This window comes from Chaetomium globosum, genomic scaffold, assembly GCF_000143365.1.
Source record: "Chaetomium globosum CBS 148.51 scaffold_7 genomic scaffold, whole genome shotgun sequence".
NCBI classification, from domain to species: Eukaryota; Fungi; Ascomycota; class Sordariomycetes; order Sordariales; family Chaetomiaceae; genus Chaetomium; species Chaetomium globosum.
This window is the reverse complement of record NT_165982.1, coordinates 2882286-2906680: the sequence shown is the minus strand read 5'-3', so window position 1 is coordinate 2906680 and position 24395 is coordinate 2882286. Positions and strand designations below refer to the sequence as shown.

At 54.7% G+C, this 24395-nt stretch overlaps 8 protein-coding genes and 1 non-coding gene across 9 annotated transcripts; 4 read left to right on the top strand and 5 right to left on the bottom strand.

The window, feature by feature from the left end:
* Nucleotides 1-154: 154 nt before the first annotated feature.
* On the bottom strand, nucleotides 155-1515 carry CHGG_10492 (uncharacterized protein; the record flags this gene model as incomplete). Its single annotated transcript, XM_001228418.1, has 5 exons — nucleotides 155-302; nucleotides 364-542; nucleotides 642-1133; nucleotides 1199-1352; nucleotides 1427-1515. 5 exons carry the CDS (start codon nucleotides 1513-1515, stop codon nucleotides 155-157), a joined length of 1062 nt encoding a protein of 353 aa, XP_001228419.1.
* A 1025-nt stretch (nucleotides 1516-2540) lies between these two features.
* CHGG_10491 (uncharacterized protein) lies at nucleotides 2541-3590 on the bottom strand (the record flags this gene model as incomplete). The annotated part of the gene is made up of 2 exons (XM_001228417.1): nucleotides 2541-2684; nucleotides 2793-3590. 2 exons carry the CDS (start codon nucleotides 3588-3590, stop codon nucleotides 2541-2543), a joined length of 942 nt encoding a protein of 313 aa, XP_001228418.1.
* Nucleotides 3591-4024: 434 nt separating this feature from the next.
* CHGG_10490 (uncharacterized protein) lies at nucleotides 4025-5694 on the bottom strand (the record flags this gene model as incomplete). The annotated part of the gene is made up of 4 exons (XM_001228416.1): nucleotides 4025-4568; nucleotides 4652-4911; nucleotides 4963-5212; nucleotides 5363-5694. 4 exons carry the CDS (start codon nucleotides 5692-5694, stop codon nucleotides 4025-4027), a joined length of 1386 nt encoding a protein of 461 aa, XP_001228417.1.
* A 2975-nt stretch (nucleotides 5695-8669) lies between these two features.
* Nucleotides 8670-8948, bottom strand: CHGG_10489 (uncharacterized protein; the record flags this gene model as incomplete). Its single annotated transcript, XM_001228415.1, has 1 exon — nucleotides 8670-8948. One exon carries the CDS (start codon nucleotides 8946-8948, stop codon nucleotides 8670-8672), a length of 279 nt encoding a protein of 92 aa, XP_001228416.1.
* Nucleotides 8949-9426: 478 nt separating this feature from the next.
* Nucleotides 9427-10808, top strand: CHGG_10488 (uncharacterized protein; the record flags this gene model as incomplete). Its single annotated transcript, XM_001228414.1, has 2 exons — nucleotides 9427-10381; nucleotides 10444-10808. 2 exons carry the CDS (start codon nucleotides 9427-9429, stop codon nucleotides 10806-10808), a joined length of 1320 nt encoding a protein of 439 aa, XP_001228415.1.
* A 1445-nt stretch (nucleotides 10809-12253) lies between these two features.
* CHGG_10487 (uncharacterized protein) lies at nucleotides 12254-13738 on the top strand (the record flags this gene model as incomplete). The annotated part of the gene is made up of 5 exons (XM_001228413.1): nucleotides 12254-12256; nucleotides 12439-12663; nucleotides 12715-12909; nucleotides 13134-13333; nucleotides 13447-13738. The coding sequence occupies 5 exons, from the start codon at nucleotides 12254-12256 to the stop codon at nucleotides 13736-13738; spliced, it is 915 nt and encodes a 304-aa protein (XP_001228414.1).
* A 1049-nt stretch (nucleotides 13739-14787) lies between these two features.
* On the bottom strand, nucleotides 14788-14883 carry CHGG_11235. The gene has a single exon. It is a non-coding gene; the product is annotated as a tRNA-Ile (tRNA).
* A 2729-nt stretch (nucleotides 14884-17612) lies between these two features.
* On the top strand, nucleotides 17613-20242 carry CHGG_10486 (uncharacterized protein; the record flags this gene model as incomplete). The annotated part of the gene is made up of 4 exons (XM_001228412.1): nucleotides 17613-17695; nucleotides 17750-18505; nucleotides 18558-19921; nucleotides 20100-20242. The coding sequence occupies 4 exons, from the start codon at nucleotides 17613-17615 to the stop codon at nucleotides 20240-20242; spliced, it is 2346 nt and encodes a 781-aa protein (XP_001228413.1).
* Nucleotides 20243-22240: 1998 nt separating this feature from the next.
* CHGG_10485 (uncharacterized protein) lies at nucleotides 22241-23698 on the top strand (the record flags this gene model as incomplete). Its single annotated transcript, XM_001228411.1, has 3 exons — nucleotides 22241-22399; nucleotides 22498-22843; nucleotides 23139-23698. 3 exons carry the CDS (start codon nucleotides 22241-22243, stop codon nucleotides 23696-23698), a joined length of 1065 nt encoding a protein of 354 aa, XP_001228412.1.
* Nucleotides 23699-24395: the final 697 nt, after the last annotated feature.

Here is a 24395-nt window from a genome sequence, read left to right as displayed (position 1 = left end):
CTCGATCACAAATACTTCGTCGCCAAACAAACGTACTGATGAAGAGAAATGCCGACTCCAGATCGGTAATTTGTCGTTTTCCCACCGGGCCCGACCCCCTACAGCCCCCCCCCCCTGAATGCTGTCGCAGTCGAGGTCTACGACTTGCTCCCGCTTACGGCTCGACATACTCATAGCACAGATAGTCTCCCTGGATGTCCAAGACATCTCCCACCGTCTTGTTGGGACTGTTGCCGTACATGTTGAGGACATGGCCAAGCGTCGTCGTCGTGCCGGGATCACCATCCGCCCCCGTGGGCAATCTGCAGACCAACCTCATCAGTATCTTCCTCAACCCACCAGCAGAGTAAAAAACGATCTTACGGGATATTCGACGGCCGCGGCGGGAAGCCCGGCGAGTAGTCCGGGCCGATGTTGGTCCCGCTGATGGTGGTTGTGCGGGTCGCCCGGTCCAGCGCCTGCCAGTCCCAGAAGACCTTGTCGAGCCAGGTGTGGTGCAGGTAGAACAGCGGGTCGCCGGGGCTCGACACGCCATTGAGCATCTTCCCACCGCGTCAGCACGCCCACAGACCACACAACTACAGGTTACCTCTACTCGTGCCACCGAGCGCAACATAAAACATAAACAAGAACCAACTCACCTGCCCGCCCACCCCACCATGGCCGCCCGAGTGCGGCCGGCCCTCGATGCACGGCCAGGCCTCGTCAAAGGTGTCCAAGGCCAGGCAGGCGTCGACGTTGGCCTGCGCGGAGCCCGAGCTCATGCGGTCGTTGACGGCGCGGTTGATGCAGTGCTGCGTGTTGTCGTAGCCTGGGCCGAGCGAGTTGGTGTAGTTGGCAAAGGGCCCCGTGGCGATACAGCCGTCGCGCCCGACGCCGTTGCCGCCGAACCCGTGCGTCTCGTCGAAGAGCACCGATGCGCTGAACTTGCCCGCGTCTTGCTGCTCGTACCAGTAACTGGGGAGGGGGGTTTGGTTAGTGTGGGTTGGCTTTGATGCTGGTTTGTTGAACGGGGACTTGGGGAACATAGGTAGACAGCGGCCGTACGGTTGGTAGCCTGTGTAGTTGCACTCGTTCCGCAGGGCGCTCTCGTGCGCGTGCATCATCATGCGGTGGAATGGGAGGAATGCGCCCTAGGGCGTGTGTGTCAGTTGAAGAAGTTCTGGGTGGGCGAGCGCTTGATGACTTCGCCACGTACCACAAAATGAGTGGCATAGGCCTGAAGCTGGTGGATGGCCTGCAGCTCATCGAACCTCGTCTTAGCTGCCGGCAGATCAAGCCTCGCTGGAGTCTCCATGAGACAGAGTTCAGCATTGATATATTCTAGTTTCTCATCGTTGCTTAGAGTGTGCCTACCCACGCGAGTCAGTCAGACAACTTGCTGAGTGGTGATCAAGTCACAAGTTCTGGATATGACGGTACTCACCACGCTCGACGTTTGCCCGGATTAGTACAGGCTGCAGTTGCCGAACACACCAATAACAAGCAGGTAACTAGCTTCGAAATATGAGCCATGGTGCCCGTGCAAAGCTGTTCCTCGAGTCTGAGTTTTCGGGTTGTTGTGGCTAGGGGTGACACAGATACGAAGAAGGATCCTCCTCGCCTTGCATGCCCCCGGTTTCTAGGTGATGTTAACAACATATAACTTTTCTCGACACCCCATTTACTCCCCCTCAACTACTTTCCATCCTAAGAAATGCAATGGAACAGCAGTTGCGCTCTGACCCTGCAGTCATTACGTTTCCCGGCCACCTGGTTGGCTCCGCGGTGCATGCTGACGACGCGGGCTCTCAATTTGTGAACCTAGTGCGGCTTCTCGATATTAGTTCAGCGTTGTACAAGGGTTAATTTGGCCGACAGTTGAGCCTTGGGTTTGTCTTGGCCGTAGCAAGCCTCGGCCAAGAGTGTTACCAAGCGTGCCAATGGACAGTCTCGGCTGCTTGATGACCGGGCGGCCTCGGCGAAGATCCTTTTATCCTTTCTCCGCAAGTCACAAACGACCACTTTATCTGTAGGCGCTTGTTGTAGCGAGTGCCCGCGATCGCCAGAAGCCACGAGTCATGGCTAGGGTAGTCCACCCGGCGCCGGAAAGGTCCTACCGGATCTAGACGCCGAGACGGCCGGGACCGTCATGAACTTTAGCCTCAATGGCAACCATGCACCACTACCTGCCCGCATCCAGTTAATTTACACTTGCCGAGTTCAATCCCGTGCCGCTGTTCTCCCACATTCCGGCTCGGCTTCCCGTTCACCGGCTACCCGGGGCTTCGGGAGGGACTCGAGGGTATTAGCTAAAACCACGGCCAAGCTGCAATCCTCTGGGCTTCACACCAGTCTGATGAACTCATCAGTCCGGAGACAGTCACGGCTTGTTGACTAGAGTTGCTTGCTCTTTTTGTGGTGACACTGTGGAGGGAGGTATTGTGAACTCTGGGTACTTGGCAGAGTAGTTCAAACAACTCAATATGCGATAGGTTTAATAGAACACATGACAAAACGACAAATTCAAGGCTCGGTCGAGCCCCCAACAAAACCCCGCGTCACCCACTGCGCCTACTAGCGGCTTGCGCCGCTAGCCCCAGCATAGCCCCCGGGGGCGAAATACTCGACGACTCGGCCTGCCAACCAGCAATGTCAGTTACAAGGTAGCTTGAGAACAGAAGCACCAGACGATGCTGGAACAACTGGGAGGGTAAAAAAGTGACTTACGAATGTCTTTGAAATACTGCATGAACTTGCGATAACTATGTAGTCTTGTTTGGCAGCAAATTCTGACCTTCGTCGGACCTCACTCGCCCCTCGGCCCTGTCCCTGGCGTCCCCGGCACTGTTGATGTCGCCAACGACAAAGAGGGCGCCGACGTGCCTGGTGGTGGCGACGCAGATGCGGTGCGGGTCCACCACGAAGAGCGGATTCGTGGTGCGGTCCACGACCAGGGCGAGAACGACGACCAGCCCCTCCCGACCCTGGCGCGAGTCAATGGTGCTGACCGCCACGTCGCAGCCAGCGGCCTTCAGGGTCTTCTCGAGCCGGTCCAGGTTGGCCCGATACGGCGTAATGACGACGATATCGCTCGTCGTCACACCGAGATTAACAAGATCCCGAACGAGTTTAACAACGAGCGCGTTCTGGGGCTTGTTGTACCGTGATCCCATGTCCTTGTCCACCTCACAGTGCGAGTCGTGGTAGTGGAAGAACAGGGGCAAAATCGTACCGGCGGGCGAGGCGCTGACCTTGTACTCCGTCGTCACCCATGTCTCGATCTTTGTGGTTATGGGATGATGCTCGAGGGCTGTGGTCTCGCCGTACTCGAAGAGATTCTTGATGTCCGGGTAAATAATGGACTGCGCGAGATCGAACGAGCCCCTGACGATGCGGTACTGCGTCGTCAGAATGAAGCGCTGCCAGCCGGAGCGGCGGAGCTTCTCGAGCACCGAGGCCTTGCTTTGGTGCGAGTACACGTTGACGATCCGGCCCTGGCGACTCTCACCGTGCCTCATAACCGTTGGTGTCAGCTGCCGCTCGTCGCCGGCCAGCACACAGGGGCGGCATCCGGGGCCCCACACCAAAAGCGCGTCGGCCTCATGCATGGCTCCGGCCTCGTCGAGGATTACTCCTTTAGCCAGGTCCCTGTTATACAGCCTGTAGGGGTGCTGGCTGGCAAGGTAGGGAGTAGAGCAGACGGCATTGACCCTCTCGATAATTTGTACCATGAGCTCTTCTGCGATGTCGCACGGCGACCTCGCGTCTGGGGTGCCTTCTCGCTGTCCCCGGAAACCTGAATCAAGTTTGCCCTCCAGCCATAAAACGCAGGGTGTCGTAATGGGCCTCCCCTAGGAACGCCTTGCGGAGGTCGTGCAGTTGCTGCGGGTCTATTTCGACCAACTCGTACCCCGACGCCCCGACCACCTTGAGCAGCCACTCGCAAACCGACAAACTGAGATTCCATCGGGTGATGACGAACGGGTCCGTCACTTCACTTGAGTCGAATCGGAGAGCGATCTTGGCGAAGGCGTCGAGCTCCTTATTCATCCTGTAGTCGCGGACAACGAGGGGGGCACGCCAGTTCGAGCCGAGCTTCTTGCAGATCTTGACGCCGAGGTCGAAGAGACGCTCGGCCAAGTTGCTCGTCGCGACATGGGGTGGGTGCCGCGCAGTAAAGCGACCCAAAAGCCCGCATCAGCAACAAGGCGACGTGGCTGCTCATCTCGGTTTTTCCGGAGCCGGCAAACCCAATGAGCGGGATGACCCCGAGGCGATTGACCTTCAGGTACTCGCAGAAGCGCTTAAACGTGGCCTCGCCGATGCCGTCCTTGACAACTTCCAAGACCCCGTCCTTGGTGTTGGTGGCGAGTATGTTGACCTTTTTCAGCGAGTTTCCGCCAAAATCCTTTCCGTCGTCGCCGCTACACTCCCCTCGCTGCATTGTTATAGCGTCGACGTCAACGCCATCGCCACGAGGATGCAACAATGTGTTGAATCCTGACCCGGCAAGCAAATCGTTCTTGATGAGGTTCAGGATTTGCTGCTCGTAGGCACTACCTTGACGTCGGTCGCCGGGGCGTGCACTTCCCAAAGAGGCTTGACGGCATTAACGCGGGCTTTCGCAACGTCCTCACCATCGTCGAACTTGAGATAAAAGTTGCCCTACGACTTGTTGACCTCGCTGTACGTGTCGAAGGCGACAATGTTGCGCCTAGCAACCCTATGTCCGGGGTCGTCGCGGCCAAGCGGGCGGCGGATCTCCATAACAAAATCACACCCAGTCGACTTCCAAGGGTCCGCGGAAATTTGCCAGGCTCTCCAGTAATCAGTGTCCATGGCCTTTTCTACGGGCGGCGGCGCAAAAGCTAGGCCAAACTTGGCATCTCCCTTCAAGAGGCGGGCCAGCGTGTTCCCGAATCTTTCGTTCTACCTTGATGTTAGCTAACAAGCTTTGAGCCACTCGATGATGTCACTTACGTCGAGATGGTGCCAGGCGAGCACACGGAACTCCTTGGTATTGTCCAGCGCGACGTTTAGAAACGCACACTCGATCCTTTCCTTGCGAATTGCCATAACGTCCTTCATGAACTGGTAGACGTCCTGCACAACACCCTGGGCAATAGCCACCGCACAGTCTTGGTGACGATGGAACTTGTAATTCGCTTGGTACGATGTGTCCCTAGCGAATTCCTTGAGCTCGACCTCGTACCGAGCAGGATCCCATTCTCTGTGAGCTTGTTAGCAGGGACGACTGGTAAAAAACCAAGACAACTAGTGAACAGCCAAGATAACTGGTGAGGGGCGAAGATGATTGGTGAAGATCGAAGATGACTGCTAAAGAACCAGGAGGATTCGTATTACTCATTCGTTGGTATACGGATACGCCGTTTCGAACTGCGGCGGGAAAACCGTCCTCAACTGGTTGTTTATATGGGGGAGCTTGGCAGAGAACTTCGGGATAACGACCTCAAATGTTCTCTGGGGGCAAAACTCCCGAAGGGTCACCACGTCGTCAATCTTCGCGTCCTCGTGAAAGATAGCCTGGTCCACAGGGCTCGCGCAGACCGTAGGCATGCCGTAGTTCTCGACATATGCTTTCTCGTTAGCCTTCAACGTGAACCGCAAGATCGACAAGGTATCATTCTTTTCGGCGGTACGGGGGGGCAGTCTGGCAAGCTCCTCCGGCGACAAGTCCCTTCCAGAGCTCATGAATGTTCCAGCTTTCAGCTGGACGGTGATGGAACGTTCTTTCAGGGGGTTACCCTGAGAGTCGCTGAAGCTGACGTAATTGAGGTTCTAGGGGACCGGGAAATTGATCCTCAGGTCAATATGAGGACCGTTCAAGGCGCAATCGTGGAACGTAATAGCGGGTCTGGTGGTTGTCCGGGTATCCGATCTTCATGCCGCCGATGACAGCGACTTCTCCGCCGGAGTTGTTGTCCTCAGCAAAGGCCAATCCACTCTTTGTGTTGAAAACAAAGGCTCAATCCCGAAGACGGCGAGTAGAGGCAGGAGCCCTGGTGGTAGCGCCGGCAAATGACATATTGGTACTTTAGACCTGTTAGTAGGCGAGAGCCTTGGCCCTTGGGAGGCTAGAAAAAAAAAACACAAAAAAGGAATGTAAGTCAAGGGAAGAAAAGGAAGGAAATCAAGACAAAAGAAAGAATTAAAAGAAACAGAGCAAAAGAGAACCAAGATAAATACCACTTACGTTGTGGCCGAAGCCGAAAAAAAGGGACAGCCACCAGGGGCGGACTGACCACGGGACTAGCCGAAGCGTCAGTAGGTGAGAGACTCGGTCCTCGGGAGGTTGACTGCTTACTTTATGGCCGAAGCCGAAAAAAAAATGGACAGCCGCCAGAGGCGGACTGACCGCCGGGGAGAAGAACGAGACTAAAACCAAATGTTAGTAAGTGAGAAACTTTGTTCTTGGAAGGCTGACCACTTACGTTATGGCCGAAGCCAAAAGAGCGGCAGCCGCCAGAAGCAGGCTGCCCGACCGACAAAAAGAAAAAAAAAATCGAGAGATTGGAGACCGACAATGCTGCACATTCAACCGTTAGCTACTGCTACCAGTAACAAACTGTAGTTATTTTGATCCCTTACTGATGACGCGCAAAACGAAGCGCGCGCGAAAACGATGGTCTTGTCGACAGGTGTTGGGCGAAGAAAATGGAGTTGAGAAGAATGAAGTTGAGCGATCGCAAAGAGTGAAGTCCGAAAAGAGAAGGTGGGGCTGCGACGAGAGGAGGAAAGAAACATTCAAATGCCCAAAATCTATTAACTAGGTAATTATATAGTCACTCGTTCTGGAGAGCTCTGGGAGTTCTCTAGTTAGCAATCACAACTACAGTTCGCTACAAGTTCGAAAGCCTACTGTTGAGACAAGTCTTTGTTGTGCCCTTTGGCTGCACCGAACCTAAGCACCCTTGCAAGATTACCTTCGACCGAAGCTGAACCCTAACAGGACGGGGTCCTGGAGTAGGTTCGTCACACTTTTCTCCTTTACTTACATCCTTTCTTTTTCTTTTGCTCTATTTTCTTTTTTCTCTTTTCTTAATTACTTTCCTTCTTTCCAGAATTATTCAATTTCGTGATTCCATACTGGCTTATCTACGCACGACAGTGAACGCCTTGATTATGTGCTGTCTACGTGTTTTTTCGGCAGTGCAAAACGTCTGCGCCATGGGTTTCTGTAGATCTCGGTGCCAGAGTGGCATTCTTGGTGGCTTGGTCTGAATGCTTTTTTCTTTTGCATCCCAACCCTAACCCGGTCGTTACTTCGTAATCCGGATGATTCCGTCGCCCCTGCAGATCTGTGGAGCCGAGCCGAGTGGGACACAGCCACAATTTGGTCAACCAAAAATAACAGAGAGCCACACTGGGGCCAAAAGTCTCCAGATGAGCGCCACAATACCTCGACACCGCCACAATTTGTCTCGCACCCTCTCTAACCAACAGGGACAGAGCTAGCAGAACCCGAAACCAAACAGCTCGAGAGCTCCATCTGACTGAGGCAAGGGAAGTGGGCGGGCGGAGAAGCAAAGGTGCTCTAGGCCTTGCTTCGGGGAGATGGAAAGAACGGAGGCTCAAAGCATAGGCCTCCGGACACCTCGCGAAGCAGCCTGATTGCATGAACCACAACACACTGGCGGAAAAGTCGTGAAACAATAGGGTTGGCGGGGGCGCAACACAACACACAAATCGGGGACGGCTATTTGACCGGAATGTTTACACGAAGACATACTTTTTGGGGGTTGGGATGTCGGCAAGGGGTTGGCTGGCAAGGCTGGGTTGGTTTGTTGAATCCCAGCCCATCTATCTACCGTGCAGCTGCGAACCTCAAGCTTTACAAGCCCCATAACCAGAAAAGGGGATAAGCTGGCGAGAAATGGACGTCCACTCTTGTCAGCGTTGCCGTCCCAAGTTTTCGAATCAAGGTTTTCCCCGGCGACCGAGCGCCTGGACGGGTGGAGGAGCGGCGCCGTTGATGAAACAACTTTTGTATTTTGGTGATACAGAATGGATCCAGCGCAGGTTGATCAGCAGCCTTTCTGCGAAAGCTGGAACCAAAGAGGGGATCGCTGTGAGCGGATTGAAGGCGGAGCTTCCACGGACTCGACAAAGGACCCATCGGAGGCGGCAAATGCCGACTCACCGGCTCGCTGGCACGCCCCCATTCTCGCACACTCCCTTGCACCACAATCCGCCGGCTCAGGGCTTCTTTTCTGTGGATGACATGAGTTGCTACCACTGGCTGCCAACTGCAGTAACCAGGCGTGGTGAAAACACGGCATTCGACCAACACATCATTCGAGATCGAGGTTCCACTCCTTTGAATGGTTTCCGGCGTCCCTCACGGCATGTGGGGGCCCGCCCTGGCCGATACGCGGGTCAAACAGCAAATGTAGAACAGTGTCATTCCATACCCTCCAAATCGCAAGATGAGCACCGTCCGCTTGGTCGACAAGACGAAGGTAAATTTCGCAACTGTTTTGTCCCCGTTCTGATGCGTTCTGATGCGGAGTTATCGAAGCGCCCGCTCCAGGTTTCATCCCCTTTTTGTATCATCCTAGACCGTAAACGCCGAGTGAGGCAGTGCAAAGCCGCGAAGGAGCCAACAGGGTCTTCCCATTTCCATGGCCGCGCAAGACTGTCCGTGACTTCCGGGGGCCCTCTGCAGCTCAACTCGCACTCGCCTGGCACTCCGCATCGCAGTTCTGCCCAGTTGTGCAGTTCTCCGTCTCAACACATTCAGCGGGACTGACTCTGAGACCGCATCGTCGAGTCGTGCAAGGCGCGCTTTGCGATATCTCCGCAGCCAGGCAGCAGTTTTTGTCAAAAGCGCCGGGCTGTTTTCCCTCCGCCTTTGGGCCGCAGCGATCAAGGTGAATGAAGGACGGTGGCTCGGCCGAAGCCATCACTCTGATACGGGGATTTGGGTACTTGGGATGCACCGCCATTTTACAGCGAGGGACCAAGTACCCGAAGGCTCGGTCGGAGCTTGCTCCAACCCATTGCGCCGTGTGGCCGTTGAACAGGCTATTTTGCCGAGCCGTGTCCTGATTTGTCCGATGGCCGAGGGTTTTATGGGGACTGTCAACCAGATTGGCTGGCCGGTTCCTCTCGCATTGGCTTACGCGTCCCCTTTCCCAAAGCGACAGATATCCCTGCGACCGGGATTGCCTGCTGCAACCACCGCCCGGTTTCTTGCGTTGCTCATTCAAAACTGGCGCACCTTGCCTTTCCTCCCGCCCCCTCTTCTTTTTACATGTTTTGCAACTCACTAGGCCCGTCAAATAACCATCTCCAACATAACGACACCAACGATATATCCTCGAAATATTCGACGGCATCAAAATCGAGCGATAGCGATTGAGTTTTGGCCAGTCCTTTGTTAGCGCCCGATTAGTCACCCCAGTTCCGGCCGCGGGCAACACAATGGCTGGGTCCCAACAAGGCAACGGGTTCGACCTCGACCCTCTGGAATTTATGGACTTTTCGCAATACGACAACACCACCACCGACACTACCAGCAACGCGTTGAGCTTCCACCCATCCTCGCTCTCACCATCGACGTCGATCTCGCTCAAGTCAGAAACTCCGGAAGGCTCGTCGTTGTTCCCCACCAACCAAGGGTTCGCAGCACCCAGCCATCAGTACAACCTCTACAAGCAGCAAACAGGTCTCGTCCCGGGCGCACTGACAACGACGTTGTCGATGAACGAGCCGCAAGGGTATTTCCAAGAGTATCTCGACCTTCAACAACAACACGACATGCTCGCCGGGATTGGGGAGTCGGACGACGTCTTCGACTTCAACGCACCCCTGCCCACTGGCTTGGACACCTCGGGGATGGATCTTGGCTTCGAGTCCTCCGATGCGGGACTCTACCTCGGCTCGACCATCAACCCCAGCGCCATCGGTGGCCACGAACCTGATGGGCTGACTTCCCCCTTGCCGACGACACCCGCGTTGTCGAGCACCCCCGGCAGAGTGTGGCCAGGCATGCACCAGCAACAAGCGGCGATTGCCAGGGCACAGCAGCAACAGAAACAGCAAGAGATGCAGAGGCAACAACAGCAACAGCAACAGCTGCAAAGACAACGTGTCCAGGCCAAGCAGGCGCAGAAGGCCAGGTCACCTCAAACGAGCAGCTCCATCGCCGAGCAAAACGTTCAGAACATTCTGAGCTCGATGCGCTCGGAGCCTGTGCAGTACACTCCAATCAAGAGTGTGCCGACGGCAAACTTCCCCAAGAAGCAAAAGTCCGAGGCAGAGATGGATGAGGATGAGAAGTTCCTCGCCAGCGAGGAAGGCAAGAAGCTCAGCAGCCAAGAGCGCCGTCAGCTTAGGAACAAGGTTTCCGCTCGCGCGTTCCGCGGCAGGAGAAAGGGTAAGCATTTCTCCCCCATCACCACTCGTCGTATCCCGCCCCCATAGCTAACACCATCGCAGAGTACATTGGCTGGCTCGAGGGCGAGCTCACGGACCGGCACAACGACTCGGGTCTTCTGCGAGCGCAGAACAAGGCGCTGATCGAGGAGAACGCGCGGCTGACCAACCTCACCAAGATGCTGCTCTCGTCGGACCACTTCCGCGACCTGCTCAGCGACCTCAGCTCCAACCCGGAGAAGCTCGACGACCTGCACTCGGCCGGCGAGCCCCACGTCCAGGCCCACGCCCGCCAGCAGGCCCAGCAGGAGGCCGAGATGCAGGCCCGCCTCCAGGCCGAGAAGGACGCCAACCCGCACTTGGCCGAGCAGCAACACCTCCGCTACCAGGAACACTTCCGCCTCCACATGATGTCGGGCCATGCATGAGCTGGTTTCGAATGACGAGTGGTGTTGGAGCGCGGTAGGGATCGGTTCTTGGTTTTTGGAGAGGTTGCCTGTTGTGTGCCTGTTGTTGTGGGAGTCGGTCACGGGTGGCGTCGTCGTGCTTTTCGGGCTTAGGAAACTTGGGTTGTGCATAGCGATATACTCTCTGATTCTTTTGTATAGTCTTTTTCTTACCTCTTTTATCATGTTTATTATTATGATCTGCCCTCCTCAGCTCAAGCGAGTGTGCGCGCGATTTGCCCGACACACCAAGTCAGGTCTACCCCACGGTCTAGAAGAAATACAATTTGCTCTAATCTCTGGTCCCGTTCATCTTGCTTGCTTTTGGTGATGGTTTGGTGTTCGACGTGCCACGGCATCCGCCGCCATGGGATTTGAAGCCACAGCATGCATCATTGGTCATGCCGTTACCAAAACTGTCACCTGCTTTTGGCCTGGCCTTGGTGTGTGTTGGTTACCTCAGCCGAATTGGACTAGTTACCCGTGTCCGAGTTGAAAACACGACATCACTGTTGTTGTAGGTGGTCTGCTCCAAACCGATAATACGAAACCGACGAGAATTCTCATTTTCCCATTTGCCTCATTTCTGCTGTATACCGCCCCATTCCTCCTTCTCTGATGCTGCTCATCCAATCTTCAAAGAGCGAACCCGAAGCGTTTGCTTAACACTAACCGATTCCTGAGTTATGTAGAAGGGAATAGAGGACGCCCCCAGCGTGGAACCAAAACTAATGCGCGCGGGGCATGCGAATTCTTTCTGTACAATCCTATCTTCGGTCACCTCTACAACCCGTATCCATCCTATCCCTTGGGGTCAGGTTGTCACCGAAAGCCTCTTGTCACACCAAGTTTGGTACGTGCCTGGGTGTAGGGGTGAGATGGTTTGTTCAGGTGTGGCATCGTTGCTGTTGGTGACTAGGCAGTCGTGATCACGTCCAAGTTCTGGTAGCTATTCTCTTTCCCCATTTCCTTGTTCTTAGCCCCTGAGGGAAAGAAAGAGAGGGGTATAATAGATACAAAACAGCCTAACAGGCCACATCCATGATCTGTTCCTTCTCTCCTCGGGTTGCCATTGGTCTCCCAGGCTTCCGGTGACTAGGCGCGGGTGCCTAAACACTCATGTGGCCACGAGAATTATTAGGAAGCACAACAAAGTGACGGGACGAGAGGGGTAGTAGGGCTCAGTGTGAATGAAATGGCCCGGTGAATCCCGATATTCCGTGGTAAAGGCCGCTCGTGACTACCTATCTATCTACCTTCCAAGCATTTATTTCACTCTTTAAATCACCTCGTAGGTGGCCTTTGTAATCTTTTCCGTTGTTCCCCTCCACCATCTACCAGAATCAGTCTCATTGAGCACTCACTACGAGCTTGAGCCACACCTCAACTACACAAGTTGAACACAAGTTGGACTTCAAAAAGATAAAATGGTAAGTCGTTCTATTTTCCATCCACCTACACCTTTTCCCGACTGCCAGGCCCGACAGGCCCGCCGCATACATCCGAAGTCATGTTTGCCGGGCCTGCAGGCTATCAATCGAGCAAACAAGCCTGCTTTCTGTTTTCTTTCTTCCCATGCAGAGGCAAACGAAACTAACCGATCTGAGTGTAGGAATCATTGCAGGCGACCTGCAACCAGTTCTGGCAAGGTTTGGACCCTACAAAGCCTGAGCGACTTTCCAAAGTTCTCGTTGCCCTACACTGCTTCCACATCGCACCGCCGACAGACATCTTCCACTGCGAGTTTACAGTCCATCCCGCGGATCATCATCGCATTTACGACGGCTTTCCCGAGCTCCAGTTGCTGGAGGAACTCATCGACAAAAATATACATTTCGTGAGTACTTGACTTTGCTACCTTGCATGCTGCGGACTGCAACCCCTTCAGCAACCCCCGCCGTCACCATTTGTATTTCATTTCCTGACTGCGTCGCAGCACTTTGACGCATCAACAGGTGCCCTCGCCACGATATACCATACCTCTTCCCACAAGAATGTCTGTTTCGCCTTATCGAACGAGATGCACGTTGGTCTGAGATCACTCCTCAGCCACCCAGGCTCGGTCGGCGCCCTCGCCCGGCAGGTAAAGCACCGGAATTTCCCTCTCATTCTGCGCGGCGAGGGGGTCAATTGAGACGGCAAGCCCACCGACATCACACAAATTCCCGCCTTGTCGTATGGTACCTCGCGCAGCACCGATCCGACCTTCGTCTTTGACTTCGCTGGTCACCAAGTCGACGCGCCGAGCAAGCACGCTCGGTACATCACCAAGCATCGTGCCCGAACCGTTGTTTCTCTCCGACTCAGCGTCCCTACAACGGCGTGGCTCGGCGAGAAGGCGAAGTACACACGCATGGCCGACAACTCGGCCGTCTGGGTTTGGACAACGTTGATGGAACGGTGCAGCCTGTCGTCCAGAAGGAACCACTGTCGATGCCCGGCGGGCAGATCAAGCTTTGGTTGTCAGACCTTGTTCCCATGGCCGACCTCGCAAACCTCCCCAGCGAGTTTGTCCGGCCTCTCCGCGATGAGCAAGTTGTCGTCTCTTCCTCCGATTTCGTCGCCGCTGCCCCTGACCCTTAACTACGAGACTCAGCCCGCTGACCCAAACTCCATGCAGACCCGAACGCACCGCCAACATTTCAATCCCGTACTCGGTCATTCTGGAGACCCTCAAGGACACTTCGGACGCGGTATTCGGGGTGACCGACAGCAATCCGGTGCCCTCCAAGAGCATTGACCAGAGGCTGCCAGCCATCAACACCGATGCGAGCGGCAGGCGGCACTTCTCGTCTGCTGCTCGTGATCCTGTGGCTTATCGCAAGCCGGCGGCCGGCGCCGCGTTCAATCCGGCGATGGCGGCCTCCGTCGGCCGCTTCTCGGCGCGGTTCCTTCGGGCCTTCCGAAAGTAAGGTCCCGATGGCAGCATCGGATTTGTCGCATCGGGAGCACGCAGGACAAAGGTTGTTCAGTCGGCCGCTTTTCGGCACTGACAACATCGCGTCCCTCGAGGCAGCGGCGGGTGGGCCAGGGGTTGCAGAGAAGGAGAACGGTCTGATCGATTGAGCGCGGTATTTGTAGTAGCTTGCTGTAGTCTTGCAGGAGTCAGGTACTAAGTGTAGAGTTGATGTATTAACCGCGCCGGTGATGGCTGCTTGGCGAAGAAGTACATTGGCGAAGCGGATAGTCTACTCTCAATTGACAATCTCCTCTCACCCAATTTGCGAGTGTACTTGCCATTCCTCTACTTCATTTTCCAACTTATTTCTTGGGAGGCCGACCACTTCTTAAGTTCTTCCGTTGTGGCTGAGGCTGAAAGGGGACAGCTGCCAGAGGCGGACTAACCGACAAGGAGAGAAAAGCCGAGACCGGCAGTATTGCCCATGGTCTTCATGTATAGTGTGATTTTTGTATACAAATTATCCTTAGATGCTTCTCGCGCTCTTATCAAGAAGCGTGGTGGTCAATTAGACTTTGGAGTTGAGTTGACCCTCTTTCCCTTCACGATGGCGCAACTTCATGCACATGGCATTGAGAACTTGGCTTTGTGATGTGTTCGGGTTGATGAGTAGGTAAAGACCCCGTCCAACGGAAAGCAGATGGGAGAAAGGTTACCCTTCCCATTTATCAAAGATGTACCTAGCCACCACTCCCAACTTTCGGTTGTTATCGGGGTGGGTGGTTGTTGAGAAAAGGTGGAGTCAAGCGATTGCCGGTTTCTGGTTGGCAAACAGCGAGAGGGAAGTCCAAAAAGAGAAAGTGGGGGTTTCCAAATTTGCGGGCTTGGATGCGGCCAATTAGAATAAGGGTTTAAAAGTCTGTGCCCACCCGCCAAAATGATCGCATCGCAGCCGTCAACAACACGACCACGAATTAAATTGAATGTGATAAAAAACACAGTTATCATTCCTACATCGTAGGCAATATTATAAAAAGATCCATTAATAAAAAGGTAACCATTTGACCCAGGTGAGGCTTGAACTCACGATCTTCGCATACCCATAGCCTTTAGGAAAGGGGTATAAGAGCGAAATCTTAACCACTAGACCACAGGGTCCTTTTTGGAACTACATGTACAAACCTAAAATAATATACCCAAACCTTTCATACATAACCCCAACCCTAACGCGCACGTCTCTTTTCCCCGAACGACTGCCAGACACCTCTTTTCCTACCTACCTACTTAAGCATGGCCACAATAATCGAGCACCTTCTCACAGGCGCATACGTCTTGATTTCCACAACCTTCAACCCCGCATGGTCCAGCAAGGCAGTCCAGTCATCCCTCCACCTCTCCATCCCCCCAAACAACAATATCATGTTCAGACCCTGCCCGGCCACCCATGAATCCGCCCCCTCGTCCGGCACCACCAGCTCATCAATCAACACCTACGAGTCAGCCGCCCGTGGTACCTATTTTGCCCTCATCTACGTCACTTGAGCTCAACAATTGCGGGACATATAGCAGTTGCCCTTGCTATACTAAGTGCCTGTTTCTTTTGTGGGAACCTTTTGTGTTCTGTCCGGATAGAGGATGTCTTTTTAGCCTTTCCGTTTCCGCGTTGCATTTGCAGGTTGTATGTTCATGGGCAGTCTTAGTTTGGAGGTCAGACAACAGAACCTCCAGTTTTCCACGACATGCGAAAAGTGCGTGACAATAAGCGGTTTCGTCTAGACAGGGGGCTGCGGTGGTTTGTTTCACGCCGAATGAGTTTGATGCTGGCGCTTCCTCCCCTTATCTAGATAGGTAACAGATTAGTGCATCTGAGGGTAAATTGTTGATACGACATCCGGCCACCAATTGGCACACCAAGTCGTGCATCCACCTGTTCGATACACCGCAATGCATTAATGCAGGGGGGCTTTAACCTTGAAGAGCTGGATACAAGCTCGGTCATTCCTCACAGCCACGTGGCACTATTAAACAGGAGGATGCGTGACCTAGACTGTGAGATGCTTGTCCGACTGTCGTAACACTAATCCTTCGGATGTAACGATCTGTTAGATATGGGGAGGAACCACGAGCTTCAACTATGTTTGGCACGAGGCCAACTCTGTACAGGCATGGCCTCACACTCTCATGTACTGCTTACTCCCATCTCTGTAGGATTCCCAGGTGGTGAAAAACTGCAGGCGATGATGTTGTTGTCGTGCGGTGTTGCCTTGCTGTCTGACCTCCTTGACCAGCTACCAGAAAGGAAGCCGACTCAGGAGCTTTATGTATGCAGCAAAAACGCAGTGAGGAAATGGAAAAACAAAGACCCTCCTCCCCTGAACAGACCTGTCAGAGCGCAAACTTGGTATGGCCCAAGCCACGCCCTAGGCCAACACACACGGGGCCTCCCTCCCCAGGTAGGACCGCACTCAGGACTAGGGGTATAGGCACGGCGCTTAGAAAGAGGGTTCATTCGAGTTACATGCCTAAAAACAACAAGAGTTTATTTATCTCCATTGTACTATACTTTTAAGCGATTCAAGCCTAGCCACTCTAAGGTTGTAGGTTTAACTACCTACACTGTTGTTAATTCGATTCAAATGAAAGGGGAGGAAGGGGGCACAAGCGCGCTAGGGTTGGAATTATGTATGCAAGGTTCGGGTATATCATCCTAGGTTTGTAAGTGTAGTTCCAAAAAGGACCCTGTGGTCTAGTGGTTAAGATTTCGCTCTTATACCCCTTTCCTAAAGGCTATGGGTATGCGAAGATCGTGAGAAGGGGGCTTGGAGCTATCCCACCTTTTAGGTGATGATTAATCTTATTACATCCAGGTGCTGGAAAGCATCAGTTCGACGTTATGGCTACCTACAATCAGGCGCTGTCCTTTACTCTTTCCTACCTGGTGACTCTTTCCTACCTGGTGACTCTTTCCTACCTGGTGGATGATGGATGTGGGTTTTGGGACCTCTCCTTGTTTTGTTTTCTTCAAGTAGTGCCATAGAACAACAACATTTTTTGGTGAATTTATCCTCCCTCGCACGTTGACGACCCCCCAAGTATCGTCCCCTTCGTCGCTCAGTCTGCCCCGGCAGCTGGGCTTTGTTGGCTTCGGCCACCGACTTTGCCCCGGGCGAGTCTCTCGACATCATGTCCCCCAACGGTAGGCCATTTTTCCTCCATCTACATGATAGTTTCTGGCCCCCATTCAGCTACACGCCCTCGCCGAACTGCCGCTACTGCCATCGCCAGTAAAGGGCACCGTCGTGCCAGCTGCCTTTGAGAGGGATGGATGGTTTGGTCAGGGTTATCCTGCTGCTTCTTGGCCAATTCCTAAGGCTGCATCAAGGGCCCCGAAGTTGTTCGGCCCCTGGGCCCTTTGAGCCGGATCATTATACGCTTTCAGGACTCCACGTCCCCGTTTAGAAGCCCACATCCAAGTTTTGCCTATGGCGTTGTTGCCACCGCGTCGCGTCAGCACCACTAGCCAAAAAAAGCGGACTCGAAAGGGGAGAGGAAATCAAGAAAAGAGAAAGCCAAGGAAAACAGGAAAATGGAAGAGGTAAAAAAATCTGGGCAAAAGAAATCAAAAAGAAATTAAACGCAACCAACAAACCAAATAAAACGTAAATTTTGGGTTTCCGAATGACTTTCTTTTCCCTCTTCTGATACCCGTGCCACGCCCGCAGGTAGTCGGCTTTTTTGGCCAGAGGGCCGGGTGTTAACAAAGGCCCCACATTGCCGAGGACCCACTGAAAAGTAGCGATAACGATAACGAGCATGCTGAAAGACTGGAAAATCTCGGCTCGAGACAGGCCGTGGATGAACTCGATAGCCTCCCGACAGTCGACAACATGGTCAAAAGAAAGGTCGCCGCGCTCGAAAAGGTCGAGGCCGATTTAGTCAATCTGCAGTACAAGATTCGGAGAGACCCTAGGTTTGTCCCCTACCATTGCACTGCGCATTCGTCAATTGCTGACCGAAACTGCAGGTCCTACGCGCAGGAATTCCACGACCAGTGGCTTGCCTACGATGCGCAACGCCAGATCTTCGTCTCTTCCCCGTCGACTGTCTCCAGCGAGGATACCAAAAAGTTTCACGACCTCGTCGACCTCGTAGCCCACGTCGCAGACCTCTACCCCGAGCTCGCCGCCCCGTACCCTGACCACCTCAAAGAGCTCCTAAACCAGCACCATGCGACCCTCGATAAGGAACTGCGCGAGAAGGTGGTGGGCAGTTTGGTGCTGCTCCGGAGAAAAGATGTAATCGACTCGGCCAGCCTGTTGACAACCCTCTTCCCGATCCTCATCTCGACCCCGAGCAAGACCCTACGGTCGCTGCTGTACACCAAGATCATCAGTGACTTGAGGGAATCAAACTCCAAGACAACGAACCACCGACTCAACCGGACCATTCAAACCGTACTACACAACCTTGTCACCTCGGATCGCACTTCGACCAAGGGCATGTGGGCCACGCGCATCACACGCGAGCTGTGGCGCCGCCAGATCTGGACCGACGCGAAGCCGTGCGACGTAATGAAGGAGGCCTGCCTCAGCGATAACGAAAAGGTCGTCATTGGTGGTGTGAGGTTCTTCTTGGGCGGAGACAAGGAGCGGGAGGAGCTCGAAGATGAGTTAAGCGACGAGGACATTGACATCAAGAAGGTCAAGCACCAAGGGACCATCAACAAAAAGACCAAGAAGCGCCAAAAGGCGTACGAAAGGGCGGTCGACAAGATCAAGAAGTAGGTTGCCTTTCCCCCCATTTCGTCCCGGCCCATAATTAACCTGGAGCAGGCACGACCGCAAAAAGAATGCACCACATCCCCTGAACTTCTCAGCCCTCCATCTCATTCACGACCCCCAAGGGTTCGCCGAGAAGCTGTTCCAGAAGCATCTGCAAAACACCAAGAACAGGTTCTCTCTCGACAACAAGCTGCTCATTCTGCAGCTGGTGACTCGTCTTGTCGGGCTGCACAAGCTCACCATCATCTCCCTCTACTCTTGGTTCGTCCGGTACCTGACGCCGAAGCAACTGAGCGTCACGTCATTCTTGGCGTCGCTGGCCCAAGCAACACATGACCTGGTGCCTCCCGATGTCATTGAGCCGCTGGTGGTGAAGATCGCTAACGAGTTCGTCTCGGAGGCGTCCGCCGCCGAGGTGTGCTCCGCTGGCATCAACGCCATCCGCGAGGTGGCCCTTCGGCAGCCTCTTTGCATGACCGAGACCCTCTTGCAGGATCTTGTGTTGTACCAGAGGAGTAAAGACAAGGGCGTGGTAATGGCGGCGAAGGGCTTGCAGTCTCTTTATCGCGAGGTCTACCCCGAACTGCTGCAGAAGAAGTACCGTGGAAAGCAAGCTACAATGGGTCTGCGGTCGGGAGCCGTCAAGCAGCGGCAGTTCGGTGAGGCAGAGCAGGGCGGCATCGAGGGTATCGAGCTGCTCGAGCAGTATAAAGAGGAACAAAAGAAAAAGAAACAGGAGGAACAGGCCCTGGAAAATGGGGGTGCCGAAAGGAAGGAAGACGACGAGGAAGATGACGGCTTCAACTCGGACGAGTGGGAGGTTGCCTCCACCGATAGCGAGTCCTCCGGTGGCTGGATTGACGTCAGCAGCGACTCGGACGACGACGAGCCAGCCAAAAAGAAGCGTCGGAGAGAGGATGACGCCGACGAAGCCCCCGAACTCGTCGACACCTCCACCGAAGCAGGCGCTGCGGAGGCTGAGCTCAACCGCATCTCCAAGCTCGCCACAACCTCCATCCTCACCCCCGCCGATCTTGCCAAGCTCGAGGAGCTCCGCCGCGAAGCCAAGATCGACAAGGCTCTCGGCCGCACCTCGAAGCGCAAGAAGGAGCTCATCGACAAACACATTGAGGACGGGCTCACGGCCGACGACATCGAGCTGCCGGCGCAACTGGGCAAGAAAACGACCAAGGAGGAACGGGTGGCGTTGGCGCGCGAGGGCAAGCCCGGCCGCGAGGAGCACAAGTCCACACAAGCCATCCGCCGGGCCAAGAAGGACGCCGAGGGCAAGAGCACGACCAACAAGGAGAAGGCTCGGAAGAAGAACTTTTTGATGACTATCGGCAAGGCCAGGGCAAAGAACAAGAGGAGTCTGGTCGAGACGAGCAAGACCATGAGAGCGCATATTGCGAGGAGTAAGAGTGGCGGTCGAAGAAGGAATGGAGTATAATCGGTTGAGCGATGCCGAAATCTGTGTTTATTTGGTAGTACTCCCAATACCCACCTAACCTACTCGACCTTGATGGGCCCATGGACCTTTTTCTTCTTGTGGCCTAGTGGTGAAGAATTCGTTCTTATACTCCTTTCCTAGAGGCTATGGATATGCGAAGATCGTATTCCGCAGCGCGTCCGGTACCGCGAAGAATGTTGTGCACAGGCCCGAGAGTACGGCGTCGGCAAAAGAGGCGGAGAGGAGGGAACGGGGGCTCAGGGGTCAGGACCTAAACTCGCCATAAAGGAGTGCCGGACACGTAAACATGCAGGCCCACTTCGAAATCGGCTGGCATAACTTGCTGAACGGCATAGTTATCACATTCAACCTACCCATACAGTATACCTCACAAGCGAGCAAATCCTATGGTGATTCTCACACGGACAATTTGTCCTAAACCGCATTGTCTCAGGCATTAAGCGCTTTGGAGAAGGCAGTAAGAACTCACGTTCCGACCCACAGGATGCCCAGAATGTAAAGTAGTTCACTTTGACCATGTCCGGGGCGGTTATCCCATCCGCTGATGTAAGGGTTTCACTCCGCCTCATTCTACCATCTAGGGCCCCTGGCAAAAGCAGGGCGCTCGCTTCTAATCACGATTGAAACGTTGCAGACCCCTGCTTACGAGCCATGCAGTTCTTTTTAGCATTGGAGGGATCGTAGCTGGAAACTGAGAGTGACGTCTATCGTGGCTACATGTAGCCACCAACCGCAGAAAAGGCACCGAGAAAACAACCACGAGAGAGCACGCATGAATTTCGCAATCCAAATAAAGTTGCAACTACCATACAGACGGCAACATCAGTACACGCACACCCCGCCCCGACATGCACTCAAAGCCAAAGTCAGGTCTAGAGAGGTTGATTCTCTGAGAGAGAAAATCCTCCAGCAGCCAGCGTCACCCAAGCTCAGCAAGGGTCTGGCCACCACTTCCATCCCGGACTGCCGGGCGGAATGTGCCGGTCCGCGGCGGAGGTGGTCGAGGACTGACTGCCCGCTCCCTGCTTCTTCTGACCCCACTGTTGCCGCTCGGGGAGGTCCATGTGTGGGGAGGGGGGGTGTGATGGGGTTTCTATAGGGTGGGGAAGGGGGGGCTGGGGTTGGTTTTGGGGTATGATGGTTGGTATTTATTTAGGTAGGTTTATAGGGTATGGAAGTTGTGTTGTTGTTTGTGCTGGGATAGGTTCATGTTGTTAAGCTTCAGGTTGGAACGGAGTGGTGGGGAGGGTTGACATGTACCGAGGGGTATAATTAAGGTACTTTAGTACCAGCCGGGGTTCGTTAGTTTCCTGCGAGAGGCAAGGTAGGGAGCCAGCTAGTAGGGAGATCATGGTGGAGTCTGCCACGGCTGGAGTTGGTGAGGGCCGTTGAGGGTTCCGCTGTAGGGCATTTAAACTCGGCTAAGGAAATGGAAACGAGTGGGTTACGGCTACATAGGCGCGCGATGTGTTTGCCCGAATGGGAAGTTTCATGCCCTTTAAGGAATCTACCGCCCGTACACATGGCTGAATTGGCGTTCCGGAGTCAATCCAGTCTACTGGCCGTTGCATATCTCGCCACGTGCTCACCTATTCAAGTCTAAATCCATACGTCAGTCCCCAGCGGAGTAATTTATAACTGGAGCGGTTGTATGGAATGTTTCCCTGGAAACATGACGTCCCTCCCTGGGATGCTATATCCGGAACAGCTCCATATTGCAAGCTTCCCAATACCTGGTTTAACTACTCCGGGGTTGCACGACCCAGTCTAGACTTCATCTAGGCCCAATATCATTTTCCCAGCAACCAGTTACCCCGGATCCGGTTGCCGAGGTTCTCTGCCGAGGTGCATCGGTTCCGGGGATTCGCAGCAGGAACTAATTTATGCTACGCAGATAAGCTCCGATCCTGGGTTTGTTAAGCGGCTCAACCGCACACGAGGTTGCGTCGTGCAATTTACCCGCCTTAGCGGAGCATCGGCCTCGGGACGGACGCCAAAAGGGGAAATAATCCAGAACAACTCCGTGCTTTCTTGGCCGTTTGGGATGATCTTGACTTGCCGATCGCATTGCCATGGTTCAGGGCTTCTCGGTAGTGGAAAGTTGAAAGAAAAGGAGACAGAGTGGAGACGTCGAGGGCCAACGCGTCCATGTAAGTGGAATTGTAGTATATATCGCCGAGCAAGCGCCGCCGACGCCGTCTATCTTTGGTGGTTCATCAAGCCGTCTTCAGAAACCTCTTCAACCAGACCTGAATCGGCCGCCATGTTTCTTCGGACTTTCCTTGGGCTCGCCGCCACGGCGGCAACGGGCCTCGCTGCCTCGCTGCAGCAAGTGAACAGCTTCGGCGCCAACCCGACCAACATCCAGATGTTCATCTACGTCCCGGACAAGGTGGCAGCCAACCCGGCCATCATCGTCGCGGTAAGCAAGCGCCGCATCCATCCCACACCCACACCCACACCCACACCCACACCCACACCCGCGCCGCGCCGTGCTGACAAGCGCAACGCACCGAACAGCTCCACCCCTGCGGCGGCAGCGGACAGCAGTGGTTCAGCGGGACCAGGCTCCCGTCGTACGCCGACAGCAACGGCTTCATCATAGTGTACCCCAGCACGCCGCACATGAGCAATTGCTGGGACGTGCAGAACCCGGACAGCCTGACGCACGGCCAGGGCGGCGACGCGGGCGGCATCATCAGCATGGTCAACTACACGCTCGAGAAGTACAGCGGCGACCGCGACCGCGTCTACGTCATGGGCTTCTCGTCCGGCGGCATGATGACCAACGTCATGGCCGGCTCCTACCCGGATGTGTTTGAGGCCGGCGCCGCTTATTCCGGCGTTGCGTTCGGTTGCTTCCAGGGTAAGTCCAATCATGTGCGGCAGAGCACCTAAAACATTGGCAAAAAGATGGGAATTTGAGACCAGCAAGAAATTTGGCCATCCCCCATCCACAGCGGCTCAGCTCCAGACAGAGCAGACCGGCCACATCACCCTTCCCCCCCCTCTCCCTCCTCCACCCTTCCCATCCTTCCCACCCACCAAAACCTCGGCGGGTTTCTTTCCCATCTCCCAGCGGAAAAATAGAACAGAACAGCCCCAAAAAAGCACATACTCCAGAACCCAATCACTAACCCGGCACCCCCACCCCCCTACAGGCGCCCCCTCGGCCACGCCCATGAGCCCGAACCAGACCTGCGCGCAGGGCATGCAAAAGACGCCGCAGGAGTGGGGCAACCTGGTGCGGAACGCGTATCCGGGCTACACGGGGCGGCGGCCGCGCATGCAGATCACGCACGGCCTGGCCGATGGCCTGGTGCGGCCCACGTGCGGCGAGGAGGCCCTCAAGCAGTGGTCCAACGTTTTGGGTGTCGAGTACACCCGTGATGTTGCCGGCGTGCCGTCCAGCGGCTGGACCCAGAAGCTGTATGGTGGTGATGGTGTGAAGGTGCAGGGGTTCATGGGCCAGGGCGTGGGCCACGCGCCGTCGGTGAATGAGGAGCAGCTGTTGACGTGGTTTGGGATCTTGGGTGGGGGTGAGAATGGTGGTGGTGAGAATGGCGGTGGAAATAACGGCGGTGGTAACAACGGTGGTGGCGGTGGTGGTACTGTCGCGCTCTGGGGCCAGTGCGGTGGCAACGGGTATAGCGGTCCGACTGGTTGTGCCCAGGGTACCTGCAAGGTGCTGAACGAGTGGTACAGCCAATGCACTCCTTGAGTGGTGGGGGATGTTGCCTGTTCACCGGGTTGAGCGGGACGTCAGCTTTCTTCAGAGGCAGTCTATGGATGGGCTCTAACGTGTGGAATAACTCTCGCGACCGATTCTCGTTGGGAGTGAAACAAGCTGGCTTCTGATACTGATCTGGCTTTAAAGACAATATGTCAATTCGTTAGCCTGCGTCCTCAAATCAAAACCCCTGACTTGCTCTCCGCTGCCCGATTGCAATTCGATCTATATGTCGTATTTGGTTGCATTAGGTTCCACTTGTCACCGAAGCGTCTACGGGAACTACCTGCTAGGTAGTACTCAGCATATTGGGGGTATGCTTAACTCGGGCCTGTCTTCATTACAAATGCTTACTCAGGGCCCCCCAACAAGAGCCAACAGGCAGGAGCACCACCAATTTCAGCAATCTGGCTCCCTCACCATGATTCCAAACCTCTAGAGAACATTAAGTAGGAACAACGACAAAGGTAGAAGCGGAAGAAGGGGGGCTGGCAGTGGAATGGACGTTGATGCCCTACTGCTTATGTCTTGATCGCGGACGCTGGTGTCAGGGGAGTGGGCGCAACTGACCACTACGTAACACCTCCAAAGAGGACCGTAGTTCGAACTGTCCAGTCGAACCTGGACTTGCGCATATGAACCACACTATTACAACCGTGACAGCTGGACTCTGTTATAGGTAACGGCT